Source organism: Micrasema longulum, unplaced genomic scaffold, assembly GCF_059751315.1.
Source record: "Micrasema longulum isolate JH-2025_06_02 unplaced genomic scaffold, ASM5975131v1 h1tg003011l, whole genome shotgun sequence".
Classification (NCBI taxonomy): domain Eukaryota; kingdom Metazoa; phylum Arthropoda; class Insecta; order Trichoptera; family Brachycentridae; genus Micrasema; species Micrasema longulum.
Window position 1 is genome coordinate 16925 of NW_028280120.1, and position 13189 is coordinate 30113.

Consider the following 13189-nt stretch of genomic DNA (forward strand, 5'->3'; position numbering starts at 1 on the left):
ATGATCTTGTTCAAAAGACCATGCATTTTATTATAAATAAAAATTAATTTTTTTTTTTACATACTTTTCTTGTATTTAACATGTTACTTTTGACTATATGCATATGTTGAAGCCCTGTGGGTGAGTATCAAAAATATAAAATATATATTCTGTTTAAACTAATGAAAATAATAACGAAATTTTCCCCCTATTGAGATACGCAGATACTTTAACAACGATAGATTCTTAATAAAACTAACTTGTTGAAGAAGAATTAAAAATCAAAAATGTGTTTTAACTCATTTTCGAGTTTGCTTTTTCAAGGCAAATAAGGGCCATGTAGTTAAAACACGTTTCTAGGGTTCTGGTTTTATTTTACATTTTCTTCTCAGTGATAAACTGTTCTGAGGAGTTAAATTATTTGGCTCATCCACAACAACCCTTTTCAACATTTTAAATGTTATTTCTAATTCCTCGGGACCCTTTTCCTCTGATTAAGTATAGGTGTATATGTTGATCCCCACAGATAAATAGAGCCCTGGAGACTATTTATGATGAAAACAAAACTACGTAAATTGTTAAATACATTTTCTAAAATAAAGTATATGAGACAGTGAAAAAAACACACTACGCAAATTTCCAGTACTTGGGCAAAAGTGATTTTTTTTTTATGAAGACGCTGGGCCAAGTTTAAGTAGAGCACAGTTTATTTTATGACATCAAAGTGAGCAAACCTCTAAATCCTAACAACATGAGGACATTTCGACTTTAATGAATTAGGAATCAGTTTTTTTTTATTTATGTACGTTGTAATAAGATTCATCATCAAATATAAAGATCGGATTGGTCGGAAACTATCAGTTATCAAAATTATAGTCGGTTAGTTCGTCAAATAAAAAAATCTTGAATACACAGATTGTCAAAATAACATGATAATTAGATATTCAATCAAATGATTTTTGTACCATAGATTTTTACCGTTCTACAATGTAATCTATTATCAATCAATAATAATTTGAGCGCAAGTGCTAAATTTGTGGAAAATATTAAAATGTCAATTCAAATTAAAATATTGCAAATGCGATTATCATAATCAGAGAAAACGGAATTATGTTATAATCAACCACAGAATAAAATACTCTAAAAAAAATGCCGACTTAATGATTGCATAAAGGATACTCTATCATAACATTGTGAATGGTCACGAAGTAAATTCGTTAGCATATTTTTTTATAGTAATAAAAATTAGATGCAAAATTTTGTTTAAGAATGTATAATTGTATATTTCATATTTGAGTTGGTATAATATAAATTTACAATACGATAATGATAATGATGATTATGAATAATCCTCAAAATATAAAGGATTTGCGGATATACTATTTCAAAAGGGAGTCACTATTGTAACTGATTACCTAGGTTTCTAACTTGTTTCTCCAAAATGTATTGAGAATGTTAAATATAAACCCGAGATTAATCAATGGCTAAATGAAAACATTTGTGAATTATGATTTTATCATAATAAATGGTTAGTTGTAGATAATCTCAGCTTGCATTGTAAACCTCGGCAGTACGGACCTCATTTATATGTACATACCGTGGATAGTTGAGAAAGTTGTCTTTAATTATCTATAAATTGAAATGGAACTTTTTTAATGAAAATATGTGGGTTAATTTTTTCGGCATTTACTTTGAAGAAAAACTTTTTAAATAAAAATAAATGAGACACTTTGTATTTTTACGTCACACGCGTGTTTAATATTAATAAAAACACAACTAGCTTCAAGTATTCAGAATTACACATAATCAGGTGTAAATATAAACTGATGATGGATAATTCTAAACAGGTATCCAAAACATGTTATGTTCTTATTAATAATAAACTCGCGTGTGGTCGAGTGGCGTTAAAATACTAAGTGTTTAATTTATTTTATAAATATGGCGTATCTTTCTTAGTAACTCGTAATTGAATATGGTTAAACATTATTTAGATATATATATATATATGTTTTACAGTAAACTATCCAGATTCATGAGTGCCAGACTTTATCACATAAAAGTTACTAAAACATGTCCAGCAAAACGCGCCGGCCGCCAGCGCCATTTGTTATTTTTTACTATAATATCTCCTTTATTTCCTGATAACGATCAGGATATTTAGCAATCTAGATGATTGGATATCATGTCTTCTAATTGTTATATGATCACTAATGACCGAAGTCTTAAATGGATATTGAAAATGTTTTAATAAAAGCAAGAGCAGTGAAAAAAAAAACATTAATGAATTTTTTAAATATTTTGGTTAAAATGTGTTTGTATTTCAGATTCTATAACACCGATAATTTTGTACTTGTCAAAGTATTATACAAAACTATAATTTAAGTTTATTAAAATTATAACAATATCAATTAGAATGTGAAAACAAAAACAACTTTTTTGATTTTTCGAAATCTATTTTATAAACTCATAGAAATGACGAACGCTTTTTTTAATTTGAAAAAAAGTAATAAATCTTCACTACCTCAAAGTATTTTTAATCAGCAAACTGGTAACGCAATGAAAATGATTTCATTTCAAATTAAACTTATAGAAATTTTAGAAGGTTTTTTTCCCAACTGCCAAAACGTTCGTTATATCTCCTATACTATATAGATTTGAATATTTCATAATGTAGCATGTTTTAATTTTTAAAAAAATATATATATAAAAAAAAAGAGTATAAAAAAAACTTTCAAGAATACAAAAAAACTCGGTGTGTGTATAACGCAAACCGTAAAAGTTTAGTAAAGTTAATTAATGTATTTTAACAATCCTTGATAATTAAATGATTCATGAGCTTCATTCGTGAGATTCATCTCATTGACTGAACATTAAAAACAATAATATTAAGTAAAAACATAAATTAAATGGCATATTTGAAGTTAAATTTAATTTTTCCTAAATCAATTGGTAGCACACAAAAAATCTAGTGCGTCAGCGTTAATAGATTTGTATCGTCGAGTTTTTGTATACGAAAGTCAAGGTCTGATGATTTTTTCAGTTCTTTAATTAGATTTTTATGATTACTGTTTTGATTACTCATCACCCGATTGGAAATATCATCTGCAATCATAATAAATACGAACCCATGTAATTTGTTGGGTAAGAATGAGTAACAAATGTAAGCATTCATTACAAGTTTATTTAAATAATAAAACAGTGTCTCGGGGGAGCGCATAAAATACGTATGAATTAAATAAAACATAATCAAAATATTTATCACAGAAATACTAATACATTAAACACATGGCTAAATTTTATTTTTTTGAAAAACATGCAGTGTTGCAAAATTAAATTAAAACCAAGCACTTAAAAATATAGGCATACTAAAAAAAGATGTTGTTAAAATAATTATTTTTTAAACCTAAGTTATAATAAATCACACAGCTTTGTAAGCTTTCTGTTAGTATGTTATTTTTTTAAGCAAACAAACACATTTCACAGCACTATTAATTAATCGGTTAGTCATTATCGTTTACATTTTTGCCAAAAGCACTTCCCAACAGCTATTACGGCAGTCACAATCGCTAAACTAACAAACACAATATACGTGGACGAATCACTTTCTTTTGAGATATCGTCAGAGCACTCACCAGCCTCGTCTCCGCTACTGGTGAACTTAACAAACTCTTGCAAATGATTCGGGAGCTTCTGGACGTCTTTTTCTTCATCGCCTTCTATCACTTTTATCTTATGTTCTATAACAACTGACTGATTTTCAGTGGCGATCACATTGTCATTTACACTTTTCGTCGATAAGTCGATTTCGTTTTCGTCTTCCGTTTCGGTTTCCGGGTCTTTGAAGCCGAGTTTGTCCCAACGAAGTTTTGCCTTAGAAATAAATTCTTCTTCAATTTTGTTGCAGGCCTGTTTCATGTCATTTAACGTTTGTGAAGCTAAGGAACCTTTCGGACAATCTTGAGAATTTGAAATCTTTATTACTTTGTGATTTTTTCTTTCTTCTCTTTCGGCCACTTTGTCCATGTATTCAAAATACATTTGGTCGCGAAACTTTTCTCCATTACTGGTCATAGATACCATCAAAGGTGCTTTGTCAATTTTGTACACATTTGATTCAAAGTTATCCTCCATCTCTTGCTGAATTATAGCAATATCTCTTTTACGTGATATATTATAATTTTCTGAAGAAAACTCGCTTTCTTTCATCATTGGAGCTTTTGGGCCAGTTGACAATCTAATACTGTGTGTTATTCGTTTTTGATCTTCTAATTGTTTAATTTGATCTTCAATTTCTTTTTCTTTTTGTAAAATGTACGCTATTTGACGATCATGCAGATCTTTCGGTAACGACGATCTTCGAACGGGTGCCCCATTTTGAAGAGCTTTTCCGTTTTGTTTGACTTTTTCAGAAAAAGCGTCAAAAATAGGATCATCTAACAAGAAAGCCCTTCTATTATGACATCTTTGAACAACCCGAGTAGGATCTTCAATATTAGAGTTTAAGTCACCCATTGACTGATGATGATATTTAGATTTATAAACTGTATTACTATTACTTTTATTTGGATGATTAATTTGATTATTATTTTGGAAAAATGATTGATAGTCCTTTGATAAACACTCTTTGTTAATCGGTTCAAAATCTTTACATTCGATTCTTTTTGAAGAAAGGAAATTATTACTTAGTAAAGTATCGGTTTTTTTAATACTTGCATTTAAACTTTTACTAGACGAATACATTTCAGAGATATTGACGTTCTCGTTCATTTTTTCACTTTTCTTTGAAATTGAAATATTTTTCTCTTCTTGCGCCAATTTTTCATTCAAGTCTTCAAATGAACGAAGGGTTTCCTTAAAATTAAAAGTACTTTGTGCAGGACTTTCCTCGTCGGAGTTTTGTTTGGCATCTGGATTGAGCTGAGGATCTCGGATGATTGCCAGCAGTCTATTAGTAGAGCCGGGAGAGCAGGCCGCGGCCGCCCGCTCGTCGCCGGCGCACGCTTGCACCGGCACCGGTATGTTATCACCGATATTATTAGACACCGGTGGCGATTTTTCTACTTTCGCGTATGTCTCGTGGTATCCTCTACGCTCGACATATTTACAATGCATGTCAATCAGTTCACCAGCTTCGTCATTAGCCGTGTTTTTCGAACGTTCGATTTGACGTTTTTGCGATGGTGACAAACAAGCCAGTAACGTAGGATCGGCGTTCGTAGCTAGTCCGATCCAAGGTGGATCATCACGTAATATTTTGAAAGACGACTGTCTAGGATTAACGGGTGGAGGCACTTTTTCAGGCTGGTACGAATTTTGTTTAGATACTTTATACACCAAAGCGGCCTTCTTAACGGCGCTAAGGTCAGGTGATGGAAAATAAGGCATTTTCTTCGGAAATTCTTCTTTCCAGTTTTCACTACGTACACTTTCTGTTAATATTTTAAGACTTTTTGAAGCGGATGCTAGTTCCTCTAGAATACTTGTTCCAAAGGGCAATGATGCAACTCTTTCCAGACAGAGTTCTTTTAAACAGGTAGGAATTTTCAGACGATTTATAGTTTTCTTGTCATCTATACCTGGAACATTGATAAATTTATTAGTTTTGCTTATCGCAAAAGAGTTTGGCAAATCAATTTCACTCGTGTCTTTTTTGTGTAAATCTGATATGATTTGCAAGTCATCATGCACAATGGCAGCTATATCAGTGAGGGATGAACTATGAGGGTTATACTTGGCGGTACTCGGGGATGTGCTATGGGATGAACACACGCTGCTAGAGGAATCATGACGGGAGATATCTTTCGAACTTTGTTCGCTCATTTCCTCACCTGACATATTTAGGCTGCTGTGATCACTATCTGGACTTTGAGGTGTATTTTCTTTCTCGCTGTTTATATTGTTTTCATTATTATCTATGAAGAGCTTTGATTCTTTCAGAAATTCCGTGACAGAGGGAAGTTCATCTATAAATTCATTGGACATGATAGTTACTTCATTACAAGCACCAGGTACAGGTGGTTGTACCAATAAACTATCGAGGCTTTCACTTATTTCATCATTTCTTATTAAAACTGCATCTGGGGAGCAAGGAGAGTTCTTTACATGATCTTCATTTTTTTTAATATCGCTGCACACGCTGTTGTAAATGTTATTAGAAGAAAGAATATTATTCTCTGAGTAGTAACTATCAATATCAATTGTAGGAGTTTTGATTGTGACCCGTTCATCTTCTGTGAAAAAATCAGTTTCTCCACCATTGTCAATTTCACTTGCACTACTAGAAGAATCATCAAGAAACACTATATCAGCTCCACGCTGTTCTTCAACCTTTTCGATAGTCCAATCTCCACATCCTTCTTCGACCTCAGTTTCTAAAATTTTGGCACCAACAAGCAAGCACTCTTGCTGCCTTTTAAGTTCCTTTTTGCAAGCAAAATAGTCTTTTTTCTTCGGAAAAATATCTTTAGGTTCTTTTGAGATCTTTTTTTCAGCAATAAATACATCATCTTCAAGGTCATCGAATTGTTGATCTCGATTTTCACTTAAAAATGACTGTCTTCGAGTTGTATCACTTGATTCGTTACTTCCTTCTTCGTCAATAACATCCAAAAATCTTGGATGTACAAATTGAGGTAGAAAATGTTCTTCTATGGCGGCTTTTTTCCTAGCACGCCGTTGTTTCATATCATTTTCACTTTCAGATTCATCCGGGTGTTCTTTTATAATTATATCTGGAATACCTGGAAGATCTGGAATAGTCGGAGGATCGGAAGATGTACTAAGATTTAACGTTTGTAAAAAGTTTCGAAGATTCAATTCTTCTTCAGGCGAAAGTGAATTTATCTCTTCAGTGTCAGCTTTTACTAAAAGAACTGCTTCAACACTAAGCGGACCTTTAACCGTTTGCGCAAATTGTTTTTTTTCTTCAAGCAAATCGTCGGCAACTTCCCATTCCACATCCGATTCTGCCTCTGATATAATCGCGTTAGATTCAATAAATTTATCATCATCAGATTTTGAATCACTTTCGGAAATTTCTACAATATTCAAAGGCCCATCGTCTTCATTATCGAGGCTCTTACTCTTGTTGTTCTTTATTTTTTTCTTTTCCTTAGATACTTCAGAAAGCTTCGGAAATTCAACGTGATATTTTTCACGTTGTGTTTTTGTTGAATTTTCAATAGATTTTGGAGAATTATCCGACGCGAGTACTACTATGTCTTCACTATTTGGGTGTAAAAAAATATTCGACGAAGGACCTGGCGTATGAAAACAGTCGTTTTCACTATTTAAAATATGTTCATCACTTTGTTTATCACATTCATTAATTACTACACTATTTACTTCTAGACTAGGTTTATTTGTTTGATCAGGATTTTTATTATTGGAGTCGAATTCTTTATTTTTGTTCTTTCGTCGGTTGCCCCTATTCCTCTTCCGTTTACACTTTCCGGTATCTGACATTATATCGAGGAATCGATTTGATCGCTGAATGACACACTCGTCCTTAAGTGTACCCGCGTAATATTTTAGCGCGCACAATCACAGGCACAGCAAGCCGAGAGTAAGCATAACACATTTCCGAGAGGAGGAAAGAAAGACACCAACCGAGCAGCAGGCACTAGTTATCGCGTTCAGATGTATACGAAAACCACAAAGGTCCGCTCGTTCTCATGCCGGATGACAGAAATCAGCTGACGCGCCGCGGCCACGTGGTGTAGACGGATCAAAACATCGCGATAACAAGTCAGTCGAGAGCCGAGATATCGAGATGTCTATGGTGTAGTGGCGGGGAACTTCACAGTCACACTTCACACGGAACAGGGTTATGCCGGATGGAATCACTCGGATGCACTAAACAAAGTTCGATGCTAATGTGCGTGCAAGTAATGCGGGAAAGGCTGGGAAAAGTGTGTCCGCTAAGTGTCTCGAGGCTCGAGTCGACCTGAGCCACTGCGCGTCCTCTGTCCAGGGCCGGTCGCAACTGATCGCGGCTATTTTTACGGCGGCTCGCGTTGCTTTTTGCGAGTACGCGCATTTATATCTATCTATGAATGATTAAGCGGGCGCCTCCTAGCGGTATTATCGCCGATGCCGAAATGCTTTCTGTGATTTTCTCCACTCGAGTGCCGCGTAAATAATAAATGATACTCTCTCGCGCGTCTATTTTAGATTGTGACGGCAAACTGCTACAATATTGGCGCAATATGAATAGATTAATAAGCAATCTTCAATTTGCCATTAATTATGAATAATGATAACTGATCGAACGAGCGCGTCATGGAGTGCACATTATCAGATAGGAATATCAATTTAATCGATTACTGCCGGCAGTGATTATCTAAAAAATGGAAGCACCGAATTAAATAACAGGTTTGTTTCTTTTGTTTATCTGTTATTCGTGAACTTGTTTCTTGTAATCATATTACATATTATAAAGACAACTTCTGAGGCTTCTTGCTGTAGGTTTCTTAATACAGTGTTAATCATTAAGCATATTGATTTATGTATACACGTTTTAATATGTGTACGAGTGATTACTTGAAAAACAATGAACGTTGTTATTTAGTATTGTTTTGATCACAAGAACGTCCTCACCCTAACACGACGCGAGCAAAACTAATGCGCGTGAACATCACTGAACCGTAAAAACGAGAGTCCTTAATTGTATGAATACTTAGGACAGTACAGGGTTGCACTTCCAATACTATTATATCATTAATTTATTTATGTATTTCGCAGTTTTAAAATGTACAGAGTTTCAGGTCCCAAATAGCTATGAAATTCCTGTGTTTAGGAAAGACCTTCTTTTTTACATGTGTTTTTTTATTTCATTAAATGATGCTTAATAAATTCAAAGAATAATAATTAAAACATTAAAAAATTCAATATAAAAATAAATTAGAAAACATGCAGGTATTATTAATAAAATTTTAATCATAAATATAAATAAGAAAATTTACCATTAAATATTAGGAATTTAAAAAATTAATTACGATATTTTTCAGTAAGTACAAAAAGTATATAGAATTATAAAAACTAAGCATTTTCGACAAACTAACAACACCTTTTTATAAATAATATTTTCAACGTTTTAATAACCGCTTTAATTATAAATTTTTGAAAGTATAGTAAGTACGGCTTGTGATAACTAAAATAAATAAGGTGATCAACTTCATAAATCCTTTTATAACTTAAAAATATTTCTAATCATAATTAAGTAAGTGAATGCATAATTTGACATGATAAAACGAATTTCGAAAAAAAAATACAACTTTGTTTATTGGTAATATGCACGCAAAAAAGAATATAAAATACCTATACTTAATACCTACCTATCTACAAGAAGATAAGCCCCCTAATTTGCCAACAGTTTTAAAAATATAAATCCGTCATTTAAGTTCGGTAAAATATTGAATTTAACGTAGTTATGCCAAAAACCGCCAGTCCACAATTTTGAAAGAATTAGATATTGGTGTTATCAAGTGCAGCAAAGTCGATTCTATGTTTTGCTAAAAACAGGCTGACCGCTTTCATGCAAAACACTGTAATAATCACCTTCTCAAATTGCAGAAAACACCCACAGCGTTAGAAAAATCTAACGGTACTTTAAAAATCATTAAAACTGGTCAAATACGGGATTAGATTCTGGTTTGTAATAACAATCAACTAATGTATTCATTAACATACGAGTATAACAACAAATATGAAGAACATTTTAGAGAAGGTAATACAGAAGTCTAGGCATCTACAGGGCTTATGACCTGTCAATGGCTAGTTTAAGTGGCCATTTTACACACTGTAACATTCACCATTCTGCCCATATTTGAACATTTATATTCCATCAATTCTTTCATCTGTTGATGTTTGGGAAGTTAAAGAGTTGAAACCTTTATCTATGCGGGTAAGATTCTGTTGTTACATGTTAATATTGACAGTTCCCCGGAATCCAGTCCCTGTCTACACAAATTTGGACAAACTCAAAATATTCGTAATGTATTCAATATTTACAATTACTCGTTGATGCACCGAGCTGTAAAGTTATATTATAAGAAAATACCATTAGAAATAAGAGAGCAAAAAAATATTATTTCATTTAAATGTCAGTTAAAAAAATTTGTGTTTAGCAGATAAATTAGTTTTTAAAAAGTAATCTTATTCGTGTTAGCTTTAAAGAGGTTTTCTTTTTAAGTGTACGTATATTGTTATAAGAAATGTTAATAATTATAATCCTTAAAATATAGCTTGATTAGAATGACAGCTGTCAAACTAATTTCATTAGTGATGAGAAATTACTGATCACTGATCAAATCGAGTTATTTCATGCAATCATGAAACTCTGTTTCCGAAAATTGATATAAAAAACGCAAAAACATGCCTTTATAGTGTGTTTAATGCAATTATTCACCAAAAAATTAGAAATTTACACTTTTTTCATGAACAACATCAAATTAATAATTTTTTTATTCGATCAATTCACATTGATTAATTTGTCCCATCTCAAACGTTTTTGCAAAATGATGTAACCTTGTAAGAACATCGTTAATAATTAGGCTTATTTTAGTTTTCTTTTAGTTTTAAAGCTGATTTTATATATCAATGTTAATTTATGTTTCAAGAATTGTATAAAAAAAAAAAAAATAACACGCCAGATACAAACAATTTTTTGTGTGTCAATATATATAACTCTTTTGACGTTACTACAAGTTATGTCGTCACTTTTTCTGACAACTGTCAGTCTGATCATGTTACATTCTAAGGACTATAGTATATGTTTTAAAATTATTTAGATATAAGTTAATATTAGGACATTCATTATTTATGTTTGTACTATTTTAAGACTAAATTAAAAATTAAAAAAACATTCCAACTGTTGTGTAGATTTGATTATTCACTATTTTCATAAAAGTGCTATTATCTCAGTTTCACTTTTATATGGCTGTCTGCTTTCTGCATAACAACGTTTAATCATTTTTCGTAAAATAGATACATTTTCTAAGTTACATTGCATCTTAAAGAAATTTTGTTTTGTTACACATTAAGTAAGTGTTTAATAATTAAAAACAATGTTATTAGTATCATCATTATTTTATTATCTGCATGAATAGATGGATATCACAGACAAATAATTAAGCAATTATTTAGTAAGGTATCCAAAACGCATTTAAATTACATATTAAATTAAAAACAACAAAAAGATAATTGTTTTCCAGAGAGAAAAGACATTGCCATGTTGGTAAGTTTCGTCTACAGAAATATGAGCTAATTGTTTGTTTTGTGTATAACTATTTTTGCTTTAGGAAGACAATAACTGAGATGTCTTAAGATCCTTGACGTTGGTAAAAATAAAAATACGTCAGTGTTAGTTCTATAGTTTCCCACAGCAAATAAAGTGTTAGTGTGGTAGTGCGATTTGTAACATTCTACCGTGTGGAGCCTAAACCACTGTAACTCACATTTTGTCGTTTTTGAGTTATGTATTAAAACTTAATCAGCATTATTATTTTTTAGTTTCAGTTCTGCAGAAACCCAATTATTTGATATTTTAAAATAAAATACATAATTCATTACCCATTTAGTCTAAAGACTTTTTGATGGAACACATTTTTTTATGACAGGTTTATTTTACATTATTTTATTTATATTACACAAATGTATTTATTAACAGGCAGTATAAAGTATTTAGAAGATATTTCTTCAGTTCTTTTTTTTTCATTTGAAGATCTTTCATATTAATGATGGTTTGTGGGAGATCATTGAATAACCTTGCAATAACGCAATTTAATGTTTCGTTCTCCGATGTAATTTGTAACGAGGGAAACAACCAAAGAGCCCTTAAATTTATGGCGAAAACTCATTTTTTATATTCCGGATCAACAAAGTGATCCACAATCAATTCGTAGTCACAAAGTTGTTTTACCGGCAAGGCATTATAGAATTGAAAATACACACCTTGCCCATTAAATAAGCTATACGTGGGTTGTAAATTAAATACCTTTCCTACCCTTTCTGTAACATTAAGTTTTTAGCCTATAAACGATTCAAATATTACTAAAATGCCTTTTTAAAAAAATATTTTTAGCTTGATAATGTTAAATATTTTTCATTTGAAGAAATAAACGCATGGTGTGTTTTCTTAAAACATTTTACATTAACTAAATTATTAACCAATTTTAGAAAATGTAAAAATGTATGTTTCATTTAATTCAAATTGCTCATACTCAAAAGAAGTATATATTTGCAATATAATAGTTTTCCTCAAAAACCAACTAAAACGCAGTAAACCTTAAGAAATACTCAATTTTATTTAATCGTATAAAATATATAATATTTACTAAAAGTCACTACAAGTCACTACAAGTGGTTTTTTTTGCAGACCAATTTTTTATATTGCATTTTAACTAGTTTTTTTGAGCAAATTTTGGTTTGCAGTTACTAATGCGAATTTTAAAAACATGTTTTTTTAAATGCCTTATATGACATCATATTTCTCATAATTAATAACCACCATCATAGCATTTTGATAAAATTAAAACAAATTGAAGTTTTTATCAATATCAATTTGATTTGCTTGTTCGAAAGGTTTTTCACGTTTTTTTTCAAAAGTGGATTTTTAAAGTTACGGTGGTTTACGGGGATTGCTCGGTAGCATTAATGTTTATCTGATGTTTGTATTAAGATATTGAAAAATGACACTTCGTCGTGATCAGCACTTATTAGTATAAATAATTAATAAACGAAGCTCCACCCCTGTCTACTACAATTTACTAAGTTCGACTACCAGACACACTTCGTTTAGATTAGTGATACCAGACAGACATGCAGCTATCTTCTTCGAGTGCACCATAAACATTTACCATATGTTGATTCCCTGACTTCTGATTCACCCCTTTCTCTTCCTTCTTTGGCCCATTACCCACCGTCTGATCAAAAAGAGACAACAGGAAGTATCGCGTAAGACTTCCATCGGTATGCATCAAACGATAAATAATTCATACTGTATCCCAACCCTGTATACACAACTACATAAACAATAATATACATACGTATTTGGTTTGGTGGTAATTAAATATACAAATGGGGCTACCCAATTTAGTTTATTGTTTTTATTGTATCTAGTCACGGTTATTGGGACTAACCTATTTCAACCCGCTTTAATAAAAAAAATGTACTTTGTAATTTATGTTTTTACTTTGGCCCCAAGTATTGG

General features: G+C 31.6%; 1 protein-coding gene across 2 annotated transcripts; it reads right to left on the bottom strand.

Annotated features, from left to right (window-relative positions):
* Positions 1-3140: 3140 nt before the first annotated feature.
* Positions 3141-8156, bottom strand: LOC148271229 (uncharacterized). Of its 2 annotated transcripts, none has more exons than XM_088241648.1 (2): positions 5808-8156; positions 3141-5555 (listed from the first exon to the last, which is right to left on the bottom strand). In XM_088241648.1, the coding sequence occupies exons 1-2, from the start codon at positions 7441-7443 to the stop codon at positions 3487-3489; spliced, it is 3705 nt and encodes a 1234-aa protein (XP_088097774.1). In that variant the 5' UTR covers positions 7444-8156; the 3' UTR covers positions 3141-3486. The 2 variants fall into 2 exon arrangements, with proteins under 2 accessions (XP_088097774.1, XP_088097775.1); XM_088241649.1 differs by having other exon boundaries at positions 7925-8089.
* Positions 8157-13189: the final 5033 nt, after the last annotated feature.